Source organism: Rhamphochromis longiceps, linkage group LG12 (assembly GCF_057381845.1).
Source record: "Rhamphochromis longiceps isolate RC_006_pf linkage group LG12, R_longiceps_female_GT1.1, whole genome shotgun sequence".
In the NCBI taxonomy this organism is placed as follows: domain Eukaryota; kingdom Metazoa; phylum Chordata; class Actinopteri; order Cichliformes; family Cichlidae; genus Rhamphochromis; species Rhamphochromis longiceps.
In genome coordinates, this window is record NC_140568.1 from 10,186,311 (window position 1) to 10,206,640 (window position 20,330).

Genomic DNA, 20,330 nt, shown 5'->3' on the forward strand with positions numbered 1-20,330 from the left:
AAGAGCTGTGCTATAAAAGGATAGAAGGAAACCTAAATCTTATAGCATACAGCGATGCAGATTGGGCCACAGACTTGAGTGACAGGAGAAGTACAACGGGTTATTGTTTTGTACTATCCAAAAATGGGCCAGTGATCTGCTGGAAAACCAGGAAGCAAGCTACAGTAGCTTTGTCAACGTGCGAGGCAGAGTACATGGCGATGGCCGCCACAGTACAAGAAAGCTTATACCTCTCACAGCTACTTAATGGCATGGACATTAAAAGGCAATATTCACCAGTTACCATTCTTGCAGACAATCAAGGTGCAATTGCATTGTCCAAAAATCCTATAAACCGTCAAAGATGTAAACACATCGATATCAAGTATCACTTTATTAGGTCTGCTATAACTGAGAAGGAAGTACAAGTTAAGTATTGTGCAACAGAAGACATGGTAGCAGACATCATGACTAAGTCTGTAAGTAAAGTGAAAATAGATAAATTTACGCATATTTTGTTTGGAACATAAAACGTTGATATGTGAATATCATGTAAATATGTAATGTATAGTGTTAAGAGCAAGTGGGGGTGTTGCCCTATCATATATGTATGTGCTCTTAACCTGAAAGGTATAAATACGGAAGTGTGTGTGCAATAAATGATGGCGCAGAGGAAGGTGTGTCCCTCTGATGTAAAACTCTAAACAACGTGTGTATGGTTTATTCCTCCGTGAGATATGCGAGTAACCCCGGTATTTCTGCCCTAAAAAATGGAACCTCCAACAATCAGCAAACACCGAGCGCATACATTGATGTGACACCACAGCCATGCTATCATGCAAACACTGATAACAGCATAAATCGAATTAAATCGGGACTTGATGAGACCTTCTGAGTATCACTAGAAATATTATAAAGAGTCGTCTCTGTACCACAGTTTGCTTTCAGTAAACACCGACAGCATTCACTGTTAGCATAGCACATCCATGTTAGCAGTGTATAACTGGATGGATTAGCATATTAGCACAGATATCAATAAAGGACTACCGTATTAAATAGTTTTACTAACCTCAGGCAGACGGACAGGCGCTCTGCAGGTGGGATTGAGCGTCTGTAGTTGGTGTTTAAGCGGGCGATGCTGGGACCGACGAGGGAAAGCAGGTCCTCAAACTGGCCGACGGTGATAGCGCTGGAATCGGCCGTCATCCAGGCGCAGCTCCTGGAGCAAGTGGTGAAACTCACCAAACTGCTCATGCCTCTGGAGGACCTGATGGACCCAGGTACGGCGAGGACGTCTTTTACGCTGCTGCTCTGCTCTCCACAGTACATAGAGAAGGGAGACTCTCTCTTCAAGCGCTAGCTCGATAGCTGCCATCTTGCAAAGATACCAGTCTGGCACAACTCCCTCCCACATTCCTCCCACATTTCCGGTTCACGCGCGTCAAAATATCATATTTTGAGGCGCGATGGATTTTTCTTGGACACGCGTTGAGACGCGAATGTACACGCGTCAAATTAGGGGCGTTTGGGGCGTTTTATTCGCGTCCATCGCGTTCGGTGTGAACACACCGTAAATCATTGATGTAAATATCAATGGTCTAAATGGGTAATGTTAAAATGCGCATGCGCAGCTTCCAATTTCGCGCCATGTGTATAATGTCCCGCGCTCGTGTATAATTTCCCGCGCTTGTGTGTGCGGCATGCAGGGACAACTCGAACCGACAGGGGGCAGTGGCGGACACACAAATATACAACATATGTCAAGTTTTTGGTTTACAAAGACTTTTGAGAAAAACACTTTTTGGGTATTAAAACATGCCCAGAAACCATTTTAAAAGGTCAATTTTATGAGGAGATGGACACATGACAACTCTCACCTAAGAGAGACAGATCCAGCAGGCCCAAAATCAGGACTATGCATGACGAGAAGGAGTGCCTGAGAGGATCGTCCACAGGATGGGAGCTGAGGCCAGGAGAGAGGCTTCAGGAGGATCAGAGATCATCTTCAGCACAGCAGACATCACACAGAGAGCTGTGCTACTGAGCTTCCAGGAGATCAAGAGGAGACTTCCCACAGCAAGATGTTAAATAAAATGAAACATTCAATATTGACGCTGAGAAAGACAATTAAGGTGTACGACGTGCTCTGCCTTAAATCTTCAGCAGCGTTGGGATATGAAAACTCGAGGGATGAGGGGAGCGTGCCAAGCTCCATCGACAGCGCAGAAGGAGTTCGAGGATGACGTCATGATTCTGTGAAAAGCACAGGAACCAGAAGCTATGGTGGTGATAACAGCAGTTTCCTATGAACATCACCTAACGCTGTGCCACTGTACTGTGCATACGATGACACTCTGAAGGCTGCTGGGATCATAACAGCAGTAAGATGACGGAACCCAGCACCCTTTCCACAGAGAGCTTTTTCTGCAGAGCGTGGACAATTAAGGAGTCATAAATATCCCCCTCACAAGACGAAGGTCTGAAGTCAGGTGATGGGGGCTGGTAAGAGGCCATAAAACTAGAGTGCTGAGAAGTCTGCAGCTTGGAAATAGCTGAGACCCATGTTGACGAACAACAAAACCAACTGGTATGTTTGAATGTCTATTCTACATACATTTGGACTCTGGTCCTATGGACAGTGATGGAAACAACTGGAAGAGACATTCATGACGCCCTGCAGAGCTTAAACCACTCTGCAGAGAGACATGTGATGTGCACACCCGGAGGAAGCACCACCAAGCTGAGATGTTTTTGGAAATGTTATCTTCTTATTTTCACTATTAAATTAACAATTTGTTTGTTTGTGGGATGCAGTTTGCCATGAGATGAGATCAATGAGGAATGGGATAACTGCTAATACATTTGTTAAACTGTGTACCTTTTCAGTAATTTAGGGTGATTTGACATATGCTGAGTATAAAAAGGTTTGCATTGAAACTGTCAGACATGAGGTATTCATACCTGGGAACTTTTCAAGCATAAAGGTCAAAAAGGGGGGAAATGTTAGATTTGTATTGTTGATTGTCATTTATGCTTAGAAATATTTACTTATATATGCTTAGTTTTGTAATTAGTTGTAGATTGGTAGAGGTTTTGATCCTTGATAGTCTGCAAACTTTGTGTGTATTAGACAGCACTTTGGGAGCATGAGAGGTCATACCGTGTCTTATTGTTTTATGGTAGGATTAACGTAGTTGCATCTGTTCTAGTCTAAGTGCTCTTTGTTTAGATGAACTGCAGGACTTCCTCACCGTGTTATCTAGGATGAACCATCTAGGGTGAGGGGGAGGCTACCCTCTTCCTGACCAAGGATGTTTGACCCTTTGATCAGCAGTCCACACACACACACACACACACACACACACACACACACACACACACACACACACACACACACACACACACACACACACACACACAGGCAAGGTACTCTTTGTGTGTATGTAGACGTCATATGTTAATGAACTTATGCATATTCATGTAACCTCAATAAAAGAACAGTGGTACGGGAGAACGGACGAGAGCAACTGGGGTCAAGCGAAGGAACGGTGCCTGTCCGGTTCTCTCCCGTGCACGAGAAACATGAAGAAGCTTGCCTACTTGTGTCTTGCTTTGCAGTGTAATTATATTGTCTTCAACGTTCCAGCGGATGGGTTCAAGCTACAAACCTATCAATCTGACTGTTCTTGGTGGAAGTGACTTGACAGAGCTATCGAGATGAAGTTCTCTAACCTGTACAACAACCTGGCCTGTGGCAGTTTGCGTGTCGCCTCCACATTGCCAGAGATCACTAGCATATCCAGACACTTCCTTGGCCAGCATTTAGTGTTGATGTCTTTCCCACTGAATATGCCTGGGTAATTTTGGGCTGGCATGTTCATTAGAGGCAACCAGAACCCATTGCAGCTGGATGCTGCATTTATCTATGAATGGAAAGAAATTGCTCAACAACAGATCTGCAGTCTGTGCTCAGACAGGTGACTGCTTGCACCTGTCTGAGGTAATACTGTCAAGCACCGTCATTATAACAGTCTTGTACTATACATACAGTGTATATATGTGTTTTGTTTCTTTCTTTCTTACTACTATTGTACATCAGTAAAGTGCAGGAGCCCATTTTTCCAACTAGATAAAAGTCTAATACAACCCAAGAAAACAGCTTAGCCATGAATCACACTTTGTAATATCTGTTTGGATATTACAAAGTGATTTTATTAAACAAAATGGCCTATTAAGGTTAAATATGAGCTAAATATGATATTGTAGTCCATTCGTAAGAGTGTTTTGAAGTGCTTATTTTACTAGGTGACCTCTGTGAGGCAAACATACAAAATGCTGTATGCTATCTGTGAGGCTCATATGCAATTTCTTAAATCCAAATCAAATCAAAACAAAGCTTTTTTTTATGCAATGAAAGGTTCATTAAAACAATGTAAATATACATTTCAAAACAATTCATGGCAACAGTTGCCAAGTCATGATGATGTCATGGGCTCCATTCCCCAAATTCCTCAGTTAGGTTTGATTTTGTGATCTGAACACTTCAAGACAAACTGCAGACAAAAAAAACTAAGAAAAGCAGTCACAAAACTCAAGATGAGTGAAGAAGGCCAGCTGCCATACAAGTCGAGCTCAGTGTATAATGAACTCCGTTTGGAGGGACAATTTTGTGATGCAATCATCAAAGTGGAGGATGTTGAATTTCCGGTCCACAGGATCATCCTATGTAACTGTACGCCGTACTTCAGGTGAGTTGCTTACCTGATAATGTGAAGGACAGTTGACTGATTTATACCTGTGAAAAATGTAATTCATGGTCTTAGTTGGTGAAACAGTGCCAACCAAAAGGAACAGGTTGAATCATAAAACTTTTCTGATAGAAAGACTTTGTCACGGTCAACTGACAGATACACCCAAAACATAATGCAAACATTTGCAGATTTCATCATTACCTTCACAGAGCTCCAGATTCCACTTCAGTAAATGTGCCATTTAAAAAGCACTGTGAATCACTTGGTGATTGTGTGAAGTCTAATTGAAGTGTTTTATTAAGTTACATTAATATCTTCCCCACTGTTATTGAGACAGTAAGACACACCAGACTTCCTGATACTAAAAAGGTTGAACTGTGTTATACAGTTATACGCTGAGCAAAAGTTTTGAGTTGCCTCTCATTTTTTTATATTTTGCTTTGAAACAGATGATTTTTTAAAAGTCTACTTGAGCAATAGTGTTTTTTTGAAGACTTATAAAGGTTTCGTTTGGACGATTTTCACACTTTTTAGTCCAGTGCTTGTACCCGATCATTTTCAGAGGAATGGTTTCCTCATCCTCATCAGAAATGGTTTCATGGTTCATGTAAAACCTGTTAAAACCAATAAATAAATGTTAAGAAAAAAGAAAAGAAAAGAAATGGTTGTGGAAGGGAAACCGAGACTGTAATTAAGCAACATGCACTGGAACTTCCATAAGGAAAGGAAACAGACTGAGGTATGCCAAATTACGCAATAACTAGACTAAATATCAGGGTAAACTGGCCCTATGGAGTTGATTTCAATATTTGTCATAGAGGTACAACAGTGAGTGTTTAGAGTTAACTTTAAAGCACGGTGGAGGCTCTGTCATGGTGTGGGACTGCATTGTGTTTGGCAATAGCTTCATAAACATGCTGCCAATGTAATAAAGACATTGAAAACCCAACAATCAAGTGCACTAAACATGTACAAACTCTGTTTTGGAGTTACTTGGAGTACTTGTGCATGACATAGTTTATTATCTTGTTGCCTCCACACCTTTTAATATTCTCTACTCTGTCTCCATCTCTACCCTCAGGGCTCTTTTCACCCACTGCAGCGACCCAGACAAACAGGTCTTCAACATACCTGGCTTGTCTTCTGAGATGATGGCACTCATCATTAACTTTGCATACACCGGCTCAGTTTCCATAACGGGGGAAAATGTAGTGGAACTTCTCATGGCAGCTGATCAATTCAATGCAATGGACATTGTGAAACTCTGCTCTGACTTCCTCGGGGAGCAACTGTGCCCAGAGAACTGCGTTGGCATTTGGCAGTTCACAAAAGTATGCTTATCACCCGAACTACGCACCAAGGCCTACCACTACATCATCAGTAACTTTGAGCAGGTTGTTCTTGAGGAGGAGTTCCTGCAGCTAACTGTGGAGGAACTTGCTGACATCCTTGATAGAGAGGACCTCAATGTGCAGTTGGAGACCACTGTGTATGAAGCGCTTACAAAGTGGATTAGCCATGTACCTGTACAACGGAAACAACACCTCACCGCTCTGTTGTCCAAGGTCTATAAACTTTCATTACTACATTTAGTTTGGACTTAAATCTTCAGCATTTAAGTCATAGATTGAGTCGATCCATCTGGGTATAAGGATGCTTTAATATCTTGAGATGTTGCTCTTTTCAGGTGTAGCCAAACCACATTTAAGAAATTCTCTTCAAGAGCATTAAAACCGTATCAGATCTCTACACACATACTATAGAATAAATTATATTTATTAAGTATAGTTGCTAGGGCTATGACTAAAAACTGTCCCTGTTGACGAAAGGGCTAATGGTGTCTGACTTTGGTCGCTCTCTTGCTAGCAATAAGAAAATTAAACAACATTAGGAGCATTATCCTAAAGAAGCTTGAGTTTACTAAAACTGATGTAGTTGAAATTCATAGTCACATTCTCTTCTGTCATCTCTCTATAGGTCCGACTGGGATTGATGACGTCAGACTACCTAAAGGACAATGTGCTGTCTAGTGAGCTGGTGGAGGCCAATTCTGAGTGCCTGTCCATGATAAGTAATGCCATCTTAGACATACATGATCTAGGAAGCAGACCCTTCATGTCTGCCTTGTATCACCCTCTTGCTCGTCCCCGCCTGCCTCATTCCATCCTGCTGGCCATTGGGGGGTGGAGTGGTGGTGAGCCAACTAACGGCATCGAGGCCTACGATTGCCGGGCTAACCGCTGGGTCAACGTAACGAACAACCTCGAGTGTCCTCGTGCTTATCATGGAGCCGCCTTCCTCAACGGGTACGTCTACTCCGTTGGTGGCTTCGACGGGGTGGAGCATTTCAACAGCGTCCGTAGGTTTGACCTGACCACTCACGCCTGGAATGAGGTGGCGCCCATGCACTCCCGCCGCTGCTATGTGAGCGTGACTGTGTTGAACGGGTTCATCTATGCCCTGGGAGGCCACGACGGGCATGTACGACTCAGCAGTGCAGAGCGCTATCAACCTGAAATCAACCAGTGGAGTCTTATTGCACCGATGCACGAACAGAGGAGCCACGCCAGCTGCACAACACTTAACAACCGGGTGGGTGAAGTAAAACAGTAGCAGAGAAATAGAGTAGGGTCTAAGGCACACAGGCCTAGAGACCTGTCAGAAACCTTTGGTAACAACCAGTTGCTAGGGGAAAATGTGTACTCCTCAGCTGGTTAGGCAGTGGTTGTATGAAAGACTCTACAGATTTCTACAGCAAATAGTTTGAGTATTTGCAGTAAGTCAGAGTACTCCATGCAAACCTCAACAGTCTGCTTACGACCAAAGGAAACACAAGGAGGCTTGTGGTGCAAAACCTTCCTGGTTACAATTTCACAGTAGTGACAGCCATCAACCTCCAGCAACCACTTGCCAACCAGTCAGGGAATACACATTTTTACAGTGAAGCGAGGTGCAAGATAGGTCACAAACTGGTTTCTATGTTCATGTTTTCAAATTTAAAAGTATAGTTTAAAAAGTTGAAAAATATACTAATATATATCTATTTTGTTTCTAACTGATCACAAGTGCATCTTTGCATTTATGTACAGTACTTTAGTTGAGTTGACTTGTCAACTAAAATATAACAGATATTAAAAAAATTGTAAAACACACACATTTGTTAATTGTCATATTTTTCAGTTGGACACTTGGGTACTGAGTATCGGTCTTACTTCACAAATGATGTGGAAACATTTCACTTACAGGTAACATTGTTTCCAACTGAAATCTAAGAAATGTAAAAATTTTTAATGTCCCTTTTTTGTTTTCAGATTTACATTTGTGGTGGACTCAATGGCAACGAGTGTCTGCAGACAGCTGAATATTACAACCCAGAGAGCAACCAGTGGACGATGATCAGTCCCATGAACAGCCGCCGCAGCGGGATAGGTGTCATTGCATATGCGGATCATGTCTTTGCAGTAAGACCACAAAGTAGTGCTGACACTCACGTAACATACAAATCAAATCTGTAATGTGCTTTGATCAGCAAGGTTTAACACAGATTTGGCTGACACAGAATTTGGCTAACTTTGTTTTGTATTTATCAATGATCAGATTCCTATCCTGACCACAGGTTCAGAGAAGGCATTCTTACTCATTCTATGTATTAATTTAACTGATTAGTGATGTCTCTGCCTCTCTTTTTTTTTTTCATGTGCCTCATTCCCAAAATGTTGTGTCTTTGATGATTTCACATTTCACTCAGTACAACAGAAATACTTATTCAAAACCAACATTGTCATCCTCATCGTTCCATAGAGGACATATGTTAGAGACAATTTCAAACTTATCCTGCAATACCTTTAGAAAAATGAGGGAATAAGCCAAGTGATTAGAACTCATCCTCTGGGGACGGTAGGCATTTTAGCTGTAAATTTATCTTGCTATTTGCCTTAAAACCACTTATTTAGTTGTTTTGCAGCTGCACCCTTTGGTAAAAAGCAAAGATTTTAGTCTCACCTTCTGAGACACACTTCTTTATTTAGCTAGCTACCGTTTAGTATTTATTTTCTATTCAGACTAAGTCTCTATTCAAAAAAAGGAAAAGTTATCATCAGCAGAATGCAGTGACCTTACCCTGGTGCTGACCTCAGGGTCTTTGATCAGGCTTATAGGCACCAAGGCCTGTCAGGGCTATTTTAATCTGTTATAGGAAGAAAGGACTGGAACTCAATGTTCCTTTTTGGACTAAAGGCAAAAGAGCTGTGAAGACATTTATACTGAAAACACAAATACTTTTTGTCGAGGGCTATTCATCTTTGTTGATAATAGCGTGGTGTAATAGACAACAGCACTTTAATAGCTGTAGTTGAGGCTTGAGTGAAAAAAGGTCTCATACAGACTTCCACAAGAGCTGGCTTCTACTTTATTTTACTTTCTCCTTTTAATTCAGAAGTCATTTTCACACACCACTGCACCCTGATCTTTTCTAGACATTCCCAACAAATGCGGGCCTGTGAAAATGCAAATACTGGGACGTTAATGGGCCTTTTTTAAACAACTTTTATGTGTAAACTCCATATAACAGCATGAGAATATGTCAGGTAGCTGTTCGCTTTATCCAGGTAAAACCCTAAACCAATCAGAGTATTTCCAGTAGTCAGATCACACCTAAGGTAAACAATTTCCTTGTATCTGCTACATATTAAGGGCAACTTTGGACAATATTGCAACTTAATTCTTCCGTCACTTTCTGGAGTATCTGTGCAAAAGCAGCTAAAGACATATAGCAGGTGCATTTTCTTACAGGGGTACGGTGAAGCTGGTTACACTTACATTCAATCATTTGAGCCACGTATTTACTTTTAGGTTGGTGGCTTCGATGGAAACAACTATCTGCGCACCGCTGAGGCTTACAACCCGCATACCAACACGTGGAACCTCGTGTTCTCTATGCTGACCCCCCGCAGCAACTTTGGCATTGAGGTAATTGATGATCGCCTCTTTGTCGTCGGGGGTTTCAACGGCTTCACCACCACTTCGGACGTCGAGTACTACACCGCTTTAACCAATGAGTGGTATGAGGCGTGCGACATGGATATTTTCCGCACAGACTTGAGCTGCTGTGTGATGTCCGGACTTTCCAACCTGACTGAGTACACCTTTCCTCGTGACTTCCTGCCAGTTGAAAACGTTCTACAATTAGCAATGGAGTCAGCAGAGTCCACGTAAAATCTTTAAAGTGCAGTACTGCCATGTGTCAACATGTGAGTCTCCAACATGAAGGACTGAAATAAATCTTTAGAGCATTAAACTGCTGGTGAACTGGACATTTTATGTATGTATCTCAAAAACTTTCAGTAGGAGAGCCTGCACTGTAGATACTGGGTTTTATTAAGAGAATGCAATTGCAACAATAACAAATTGAAAAGATTTTTTCATTCCCTGTAATGTATGGCTGCTGAGCAGCCATACCAGACATGCACACAGGGTGACCAGATCACAATAAGCCGCATGTCGGACTTTTCAACTCTTGCTAGGTAAACACCATAAGAATAAAGGGAAGTTTTCACTCTCCCTTGTTATTTCAGCTGCGGTTCTGTCTGGTAACAGTCTATAGGTTTGAGTAAGGATGTATCCAATATTTTACAGTTGTACTAGCCAATACCCAATAAAGCAATTCTTACTTTTATACTAAACTAGTCAGTCTCAGCTTAGTCAATTTACTCTTTCACAGTAGAGCCTATTTTCTGAATAGTCTTCTGTCTAAACTCAAGATTAAAAAAAAAAAAAAATCTTAAAATTAACTAAAAGCGAGGCTGTCTCTGCACTGCACAAACCAAACACAAAATGTCGGCATGTTAGCCAATATTATCGTGCACCCTTAATTATAACACTGGGCTAACCTGGCCAAATTACAAACAAAAATCAATCACAACCAACATGGACTGTAGTAGCCGTGGAACGAGAGAGGAAGTCCTTTCCTATAGTCCATCTGACCATATTGGCTTTACTGGCCAATAAAAGCAGTCCACTCAGCCATGCTCTTCTTGTAAGATGATGTGAGATCTCTCTCATGGATTTTGTCCAAGAGAACCTCCGTCTGTATGACGGAAAGCAGAGTGGCTACACACTTTGGGTATGTAAAGTGAAGGGTGTAATAGTAGGCCATAAGGTATAAAGCACCCTCTGTAACCAAGTCTTTTGGAAATGTGGTTATTGGCACATCTCCTACCGCTAGGATGCAGTTGGATGGACTCACAATCAGGACTGGGCAGGAGAGAGGACGTTTCATCAGATAGGTATTAGGGTCTTCTTGGTCCTTTAACACATAACACAGACATACTTTTGTAAGGATGATGCACTTTTGTTTCAAACACATAACTAAAGCTAAATTACAACAAAAGTTGAGGTTCTGAGAAAACACATCTGAAATTGCTACTTTTAATTATTCTCGATGGAATTACTGTTCACATCTGTCTAGCCTTCCTGAAAAACAGAAAACCAAGGCTACATTTAATTAGGTATCATTGAGGTGATAAAAATGTGCTACCACGTAATGCATCCATTTTTGTATTTACTGGTCACAGAGATCTAACCTGTGAGAACCCTCATTCCAAAAATGTGTTTTAGGTGCCTTTTGAAGGCTTAGAACATATAATATGTGAATATAAAATACTTTGGCACTCATCAGAAGCATTTTTTAATACTGTTGTCCCAAAAAGAACAAAAACAAAAAACAACTACTACATTTTACACAACTCACCTCAAGGACATGCACCAGAGCCTCACTCGCATCCCGTGCCCTCTTTGGAGGAGCAGAGGTGGATGGGAACAGTGATGGCAGCACATGTAGGATCTCAAGAGCCTGTTCAGCTATACAGAAAAAAGAATCATCATCTCATTACCACACTTAAACAAAATCCTCAAGATCACAAAAAACAAAACAACAACAACAAATATTTGGCCAGTGACAACCATCGTGGATTGAAAAGGTGAACAACAAGACACTAGCACATGAAAGTTAAAGCTGTAATCCATAGTTTAAGCTTGTCACAGTAACCTAAAAAAAATGCTAAATGGTGTAGATAATTGTTGTATACTGTGTTTACAGTAGGCTAATATGACTTGTGCTTTCTGGTGCCGAAACCAGTTTGAGGAGGGACTAATGGGGTTTGGCTGAGGTCTAGTGGTATCAAACAGACGGACAGCCAGGAGGTCGACTGAGTGATGGGCCCCGAAATAGGAGGTAAGCACCACCTGTTGATTTAAAATAATGTCCAAAGGTGCTAAATTGGAATGTAAGGTAAATTAAATGTTCACTCAGATGAGCTTCTGGTTTGTGTCCGTGGGGATTTTGGGGTGTTTATGTTAAGATGTTATGTGTTTAAATTGATGTTATATTCGTTGACTGTGATGCCAGTCAGGCAAGTTTTAGTTTAGGGTATTTGGTCAGATTGACCAGCAGAACGCGGTTCGGGCATCAGGTAATAACTAGAGGGCTGAGAGCCCACAGTGATGCTTTTAAAACATGTAAACATATTGATTTAGGACCGGAGCGCGGCTCCGAGGAATGCAGTTTTGTTCAGCGTTTGGCACCGACCAATAGCCGCGGACGCGTGGTTATTTTTTAGCCCGGAGTGGCCTTCCGCGGGGATTCGGACTCCCGTTAACAGGCTAGGCAATCTAGCGTTGGTTGCCTTTATACTGCATTGTTTGACCGACAGGGTGCGACCCGACCGTGACCATTCAACATGACTGGCTTGTGAGTATGGGGCGCCGTTTGTAAAGTGAAACATGCTGAAATTAACGGCAACATTTTTCCACATTTAGCTCAAAACAAGTCATTTTTTACAACATTTAGTAAAATATTTGTAACTTTCATATTTAAAACAGAATTTTAAATGTTAAATCTAAATGTCAAATGTTCAATCTAAATATTATATTTAAATCTAAATGTTAAATCTAAATGTTTAGGCTAACATGCAAATTTATTGCATGGATCAGCGGAAATACCAAAATAAAAGCTTTCCGAAAACCTCCGGTGCAAAAGTGTGCGGGTAGTGGTCAGACACGTTCTCACTCCCAAAGCGTAATGATTTTCGCTAGGTGACAAATTGTCAACATTTTGTGCTTTCGGGTACCCAACACGTTCCTAAATTACGGCATCGGAAAAAGGAGAGCACATGAGAACCGTTTGGACTCAATCTACACATGTTTGTTCATTTTCTAAAAATTGCTTTGGAAAACACTATTTTACGTCATTTAACTGCTAGTAAAAGTTAGGAATAAGGTTATAGTTAGGGATAAGGTTAGGTTTAGTGCTGGAACACATGGCTGGAACGTCTATTATGGCGGGACCGTCATTCCACTGGAATTCAGCCATAACCCGGCACGGACCAATGACTGTATAAAAGTCATTTATACATGTATAAATTATTATACATCAACAGGTGGTGCTTACCTCCTATTTCGGGGCCCATCACTCAGTCGACCTCCTGGCTGTCCGTCTGTTTGATACCACTAGACCCACTAACCGCAGACAGAGTGTCAGAGTGGGTAAGAACACCTCTTCCACCCTTGTGGTCAACACCGGTGCCCCTCAGGGGTGTGTTCTGAGCCCTCTGCTATACACTCTCTTCACCCATGACTGTATTTCCTCCTGCGCGTCCAATCTCATTGTTAAGTTCGCCGATGACACCACAGTGCTCGGACTTATATCCAACAACGATGAGACAAACTACAGGACAGAGGTGCAACAACTAGAGTCATGGTGCCACGACAATAACTTGGTCTTAAACACCAAAAAGACCAAGGAGATCATTGTAGATTTCCGGAGGAAGGGTCATAACAACCATCTGCCTCTCTTCATTGGCAGTGAGGCGGTGGAGAGGGTGAGCAGTTTTAAATTCTTGGGGGTAACTGTGACTGAGGACCTGTCCTGGGGCAACCATATCACCTTAGTTGCACGGAAGGCCCAACAGCGCCTCTACTACCTGAGGAGACTGCGGAGCGCACACATTCCCAGATCTCTGATGCTGAACTTCTACAACTGTGCCATCAGCAGCGTTCTGACGTATGGATTTCTAGTGTGGTTCCCCAGCTGCACCAAGGCCGATCAGCAAGCACTCCAGCGGGTGGTGAAAGAAGCTGGCAGAATTATTGGAACAAGTCTGCCAGAGATCAGTAATATCTTCCCCACTCGCTGTCTGAGGAGGGTGCACAGTATCCTGCGGGACCAACATCACCCTGCGCGCCACCTTTTCCATCTGCTGCCCTCAGGGAGAAGGTACAGGTCTATACAGGCCAGAACATCCAGACTGGCCAACAGCCTGTATCCACAGGCTGTGAGGCTCCTGAACTCTCTGCCCCCCTCTCCCGGACAATAACCATATCCAACTTCTTAATAGCAATGAACTGGTCTGCATTGGTGCATCATATCTTTATTCTCTTCCCCCTCCTGCCCCCCCCCCCCCCCCCCCTTTCTTAAATAGATAACTATCATATCTGATATCATATCTCACAGTACAATAATATTGAATGGGTTGCATTGTTGTATTTTGTCATGTTTCTCAGGTCTTTGTCTGAATTTCTACGAACATTATTGCTAAGGATTGTCTTATTGCATTGGAGTCACACTGGGTTAAATATGTACACTTGGGTTTTAAGGGGTATTTATTATTTTCTTCTTTTTTTGGGGGTTGTATGGAAGCCCCAAACGCAATTTCATTGTTCTTGACAATGACAATAAATAAATAAATAAATAAATAAATAAATAAATAAATAAATAAATAAAAATAAATAAATAAATAAGTACATCTGCATCTCCTACCGTTTTTGGGAAAAAAAAAAAAAAAAAGAGTTAGGAGGAGAGTGATGTGATATCCTAAAGGATAACGGGACTTTCAGTGCTTTAAAATAAAATGTTCATTTATTTGATTTTCAGTGTTTAAAGACTCATTTCGAAGTCAGAGATTTTATTGTAATTCTTTTCTTCATTTTTGTTGGAGCCAAGTCCAGGCCAATATTTTACTCAGTTACATCATGCCATATTTAAGTATTTGTCATGATCTTTAAGTTTTTATTATAATCTTGATCATTTTATGTTATAATGTAATATGCTGTGCTCCATAAATTAATCCTGCTTTATTAGTCTGTTGTTGTTGTAAAGTGTTGGTAGATGTCGTAAAGGGGTGTGTATTTGGCCCGCATGCGGAGGGGTGTGGGTTAAAGGTTAGGTAAGCAAGCAGGACGTGGAGCAACAGTTTTCTGACCGTCGCCGTTTTAATGTTATTTTTTGTTGTAACATAAAGGGAATATAAACGGAGCTCCCACCAGAGGCATTTGTTTTGTACCTTTCGATTTGTATGGAAAATAAATGTTTTGCCCCTTTTTTTCCTTCGCCTCGTTTTTTGCTACCGGAAGGCATCCAAGCGACTTAACAAGAGCACGAGTCAGAAACTTTACGTTCTGCAGAAGCGTCAAAGAAGGACCGAAGGTTGCCGCTGTAATAGTCAGAAAACTGCTCCGAAAGTGAGAGGATTACGCACGCGTCACCGGCGCTCAGAGGTAATCGGCCCGCTGCGCGGCAAGGGAAAACTGGAAAACGGGACGTGAAAGAGGATGCGCTTCAGTCTTCCCGTGTTTTCCGGATCCTTTCGGCAGTAAGAAAACCCTGCATCTGAAAAGTAAGAGGCTGTGCCTGCTTTACGGTTTGTGAAAATTCCTGTATGGTTAAGTGGTACATGGCCTGTGTAAAGGATTAATTGCATTGAAAGGTTTATGGCAGCGCAATTAATATGGAGCAGCAGGAAAAAAAGAGTTTCCAAGCCAACCTTTAAAGCACAAGAGGAAAAGCTTCAGCATCTTAAAGTGACAAGGAAAACCAAGTTGGGTTATCTTACTAGAAAGATAAAAGAGATTGAGGAGCTTATGGAAGATGATGGCAATTTTGAGGAAGTGTCTGTTAAATTAGCCACTGACTTCTCAAAAATATATATCGAGTTTTGTGAAAACAACGATGCAGTTAAAAATCACTTGACTGAGTCGGAACTTCTTCATGATCAGACACAGTGGTATGAGCCAAAGGCTAGCTATTTGAAAAGTTTTGTGGAGAAAGTTGAGAGATGGTTAAAAGGAGTGTGTAGTGGCAATTCCTTTACTTTTGTAAGATCAAACGTCCCACAACTTAAAGTCCACAAGCCACTGCTGCACTGAGGTAATATTTCGTACGCAGGCAAAAGAAGTCCATTGTCCAAACCTTTTAGTTGAGAGTTTTGGTTTATTTATCCATTTGGCAAGCAATAACAAGATCCTTCCTACTGCTTCTCCTGCTCTGGTAAAAAAAACCATAGGCCCACCCCAATGCATGCTGGTCCTATACCAGTCTCTTTATTTATAGAAACAAAATGGCCCTACAGCTCTTACTGACTAATTTAACAAAATAACAACAAACAAAACAAATCATTTAAAACAAAATATTAACCGACAAATAAACCCCAAAATATAAGTAAACTAACAACAAACTTTAACTAATTTCAAAAATAAGAACAAAAACAAAAATAAAGAACAAATAGCTCCAACACTCCGGCCCCTAATTGTGCATACAATCACAATTACTTTAAAGTCCCAAAAGGAGGAGCTATTCCCTTAAACAAATCCTTAATTTTCATTGAGGATTTTCTTCACGATGAGGCTTCCAGTAGCAAAATAAGTTTTGTCACTGGCCTTTCCAAAACACTGGTCCTTGTTTGTAGTCTCACAGAACGCACCAAGCCTTTTGCATCCTGGTTTACATTTAAGACTTTCGCCATCATCCATGATCCTCTTGGAGCTGTAGCGTCTGCAATTAAAACAACATCTCCAGGTATAAGACATCTTTTAGTCCTCATCCATTTTTGTCTTTCTTGCATCAAAGGTAGGTACTCAGAAAGCCATCTCTTCCAGAACAACTCTGCCATGTACTGTACCTGTTTCCACCTTTTCCTGACATGCAAATCACTTGGATGAAACAGTCCTGGTGGAAAAACTGGTTTATTTTTCAGCAACAACAAGTGATTGGGTGTCAGTGCTTCAAGATCATTTGAGTCATCTGAAACTTTAGTAATGGGTCTGTCGTTCATTATAGCTTCAACCTCACAGAAGACTGTGTGGAGTCCTTCATCATCCAGAACTTGCTCCTTAAGAACTGAGGCTAAAATATTCTTTATTGAACGAATGAGACGCTCCCACACACCACCTTGGTGAGAGGCTGCTGGAATGTTGAAGTTCCATTTCATGCCATCCTGAACAAAAGCCTTTTGAATTTTGGCATGGTCCAGCTCAGTCAAACTTTCTTTCAACTCTCGATTCGCCCCAACAAAATTTGTAGCATTATCAGATCTGATGGTCGAAACTGGGCCTCGTCTACAGATGAACCTCCTCACAGCATTTATACAAGAGTCTGTATCAAGTGTACATGCAATCTCCAGATGTACTGCACGACTGGTGAAACAAGTAAAAAGAACTCCATACCTTTTAAGGAGACTTCGTCCTCTTTTAACACTTATAGGTCCAAAATAGTCCACTCCAACATTTGTGAATGGGGCTATGTCTGGCAGGACTCTCTCTTCAGGCAGATCCGCCATCTTTTGTTCAACAAACTTTCCTCTGTTGCGTCTACACGTGACACAACGAGAGATGATTTTCCTGGCAGCAGAATTTGCATTTAGTATCCAGTAATTTTGTCTTAGTTTTGACAGCATGTGTGCTCTTCCTGCATGTCCCAACCTTTGATGGATATGGCGTAAAATCAGTGTTGACACATGCATATCTTTTGTCAAAATTACAGGATGCTTTAATTCCATAGGCATGGCTGCTTTATTCAATCGGCCACCCACTCTGAGGATTCCTGCATCCAACACTGGATCAAGTTTATAGAGACAATTTCCCTTAGAGACTCCTTTGAGGCCATTGTGGATTAAAGCCATTTCAGTCGTAAATTTCTGTTGTTGTGCATATTGAAGAATAGCTTGTTCTGCCTTTGCCAAGTCTTCTGGAGTGAGATTTCCTTTCTTCAAAGTGGTCTTAAATCTTTCCATTCTTATCGCCACTTCTTTCTGACCTTCCGGATCATTCTTATTCAAACCTGCAGCAAGCAACTCTTTCCTCTTCTGTGCCAACAACACCAAGACCTCTTTCATCTTTAAAAGCCAGGCTACAGAGATTTTAAGTTTTGCCCAAGACGAGAAGTAGAGGATAAAATAGCTGGTAGGATTTTGTAATTCTCTCACAATGGCATTCATTGTCAGGTCCCTTTTGACCTCTGGGTCATCTGCAGAAATTACACTGTACTCCACATCCAGTTTAGGCCATTCCTTTTCTGACTCATAGAGAAATTCTGGCCCTTTTATCCATCTCCTACATTTGAGGAGATCCCCAGCTCTCATACCTCTGGATGCGTCATCTGCAGGATTCTCCTTAGAAGAAACGTATCTCCACTGATTCACATCTGTTGCTTCCTGAATAACAGCAATTCTGTTTGCAACAAAAGTATTGAATCTTCTGGTTTCATTGGAGATGTATTTCAGTACTGTTGTGCTATCAGTCCAAAAAACTGATTTTTCCAACCTGACTTGCAGCTCCTTTTGCAGAAGCCTATTCACCCGAACTGCAAGAACTGCAGCCGTCAATTCCAACCTGGGAATTGTAGTTTGCTTGAGAGGAGCAACTCTAGCCTTTCCCAGGATAAAAGCAACATGCGTGACGTTATTCTTTTCCAACTTTAAATATGACACCGTTCCATACCCATCTTGACTTGCATCAGAAAAATGATGAAGTTGTGCCCTATCTGGTCTTCCAAAGCAATTTGGTTTAATGCAACGTTCCACTTTAAACTTTGAAATCAGCTGGAGATCCTCCAGCCAATCACGCCACCGCTGGGAAAGAGAGTGGGGAATAACTTCATCCCACTTCAAATTTTGTCGGCAAAGCTCTTGTAGCAACAGTTTAGCTGGCATACTGAAGGGAGACAAGATTCCCAAAGGATCATACAGTGAGCTGACCACAGACAAAATGCCCCTTCTGGTTGTTGGACGGTCCTGCAGGGAGGTTCTGAACTGGAACTTGTCTGTTGCTATGCACCACTGTAAACCCAGTGCTCTCTCAACTGGAAGTTGATCTGTGTCCAAATCCAGATCCTTAATTTCCTTTGCTCTTCTTTCCTCTGGGATTGACATGAGCACTGTGCGACTGTTGCTGATCCATTTTGAAAGCTTAAATCCTCCTTTAGCGCAGATATCTGTCAGCCTCTTCACCATGTGCACTGCCTCCTCTTCTGAAGCAACAGATTTCAAACAATCATCCACATAAAAGTTTCTTTTGACTGTATCAACCACTTCAGCTGGAAACTGTTGTGCATTATCATCTGCAGTTCTCTGTAGAGCATAATTTGCACAACTTGGCGAAGATACAGCTCCAAACAAATGCACTTTCATCCTGCATTCCTGTGCAGACCTTGAAGTGTTGCCATGTTGCCACCACAGGAAACGGAGAAAGTTGACATGTTTTTCTGAGACGTGAACTTGGTGAAACATGGAATCAATGTCCGCCATTAATGCAACAGGCTCTTGTCTAAATCTGATCAGAACCCCAACCAGCGAGTTTGTGAGATCAGGTCCCTGTAGAAGCTGACTGTTCAATGATGCTCCTTTATAAGTTGTTCCACAGTCAAATACAACTCTTAATTTGCCCTTTGTGGGATGATACACTCCATGATGAGGGATGTACCACACCTTTCCATCATCTTTGTGCAACTCATCTACAGGCACAAACTCGGCATATCCTCGTTCAAGCATGTTGTTTACACATTTAGTGTATTCATCCTTATAATGAGTATCCTTTTCAAATCTCCGTCTGAGACTCTGGAGACGCTGCTCCGCGACACAGAGGTTATTTGGCAAACTGGAACCTTCTCTCCTGAAAGGCAAATCAATGTGATAATGATTTCCAATAAGCTTTATTGAACTACTAACAATATCCATGAAACACAGATCCTCTCTAGACATTTCAGTCTGCTCCTCTGATGATCTTTCATTAAAATCATGATTGTACTGTTTAATCAACATGTCTTCAAGACGCTCAACAGAAATCCTATTGGCTGTTACAGCAGTGCAGTTGGTTTTATTTCCACTGTTACTTCCAGTGCGCAGGGGACCATTTATGACCCAGCCAACTTTTGTTTTTACAGCATAAGGTCCACCTCCCACACTGTTTATCACCTTCCATGGCTCCAAAACATTGGAAGCATCAGTGCCTATCAGTAGCTCCACATCTGCATTAACGTTGTACAGTTTAACAGGTTTAAGATGAGGCCACTGATCGATGTCGCTTTGCTGGGGAATATTAACTGTAGAAACTGGCATAGTCTTTTGAGTCAAAACATCTGGCAATGGCATGAAATCATTTGCTTCCAAACCAGACACTTCCAAACCAGACAGAACTTGTGTACTAACAATCCTATCTTGACTCATTGTTCTCAAAAAGATATTGGTCTTTTTACCTTTTACATTCAGCCTTTTTGCCAAAGTTTCTGTACAGAATGTACCTGAACTTCCAGGATCCAAAAACGCATAAGTTTGC

General features: G+C 41.6%; 2 protein-coding genes across 2 annotated transcripts in view; both read left to right on the plus strand.

Annotated features, from left to right (window-relative positions):
- Positions 1-4,505: 4,505 nt before the first annotated feature.
- Positions 4,506-9,949, plus strand: LOC146656916 (kelch-like protein 10). The gene is made up of 5 exons (XM_085426872.1): positions 4,506-4,727; positions 5,812-6,295; positions 6,708-7,322; positions 8,042-8,191; positions 9,582-9,949. The coding sequence occupies exons 1-5, from the start codon at positions 4,576-4,578 to the stop codon at positions 9,942-9,944; spliced, it is 1,764 nt and encodes a 587-aa protein (XP_085282998.1). The 5' UTR covers positions 4,506-4,575; the 3' UTR covers positions 9,945-9,949.
- Positions 9,950-14,929: 4,980 nt separating this feature from the next.
- The window catches only part of LOC146656917 (kelch-like protein 10), a 59,948-nt gene continuing 54,547 nt past the window's right edge, over positions 14,930-20,330 (plus strand). Inside the window, exon 1 of the mRNA XM_085424697.1 lies at positions 14,930-15,400. The gene's annotated coding sequence lies outside the window, so the exon portion shown is untranslated. The remainder of the gene's footprint in view (positions 15,401-20,330) is intronic.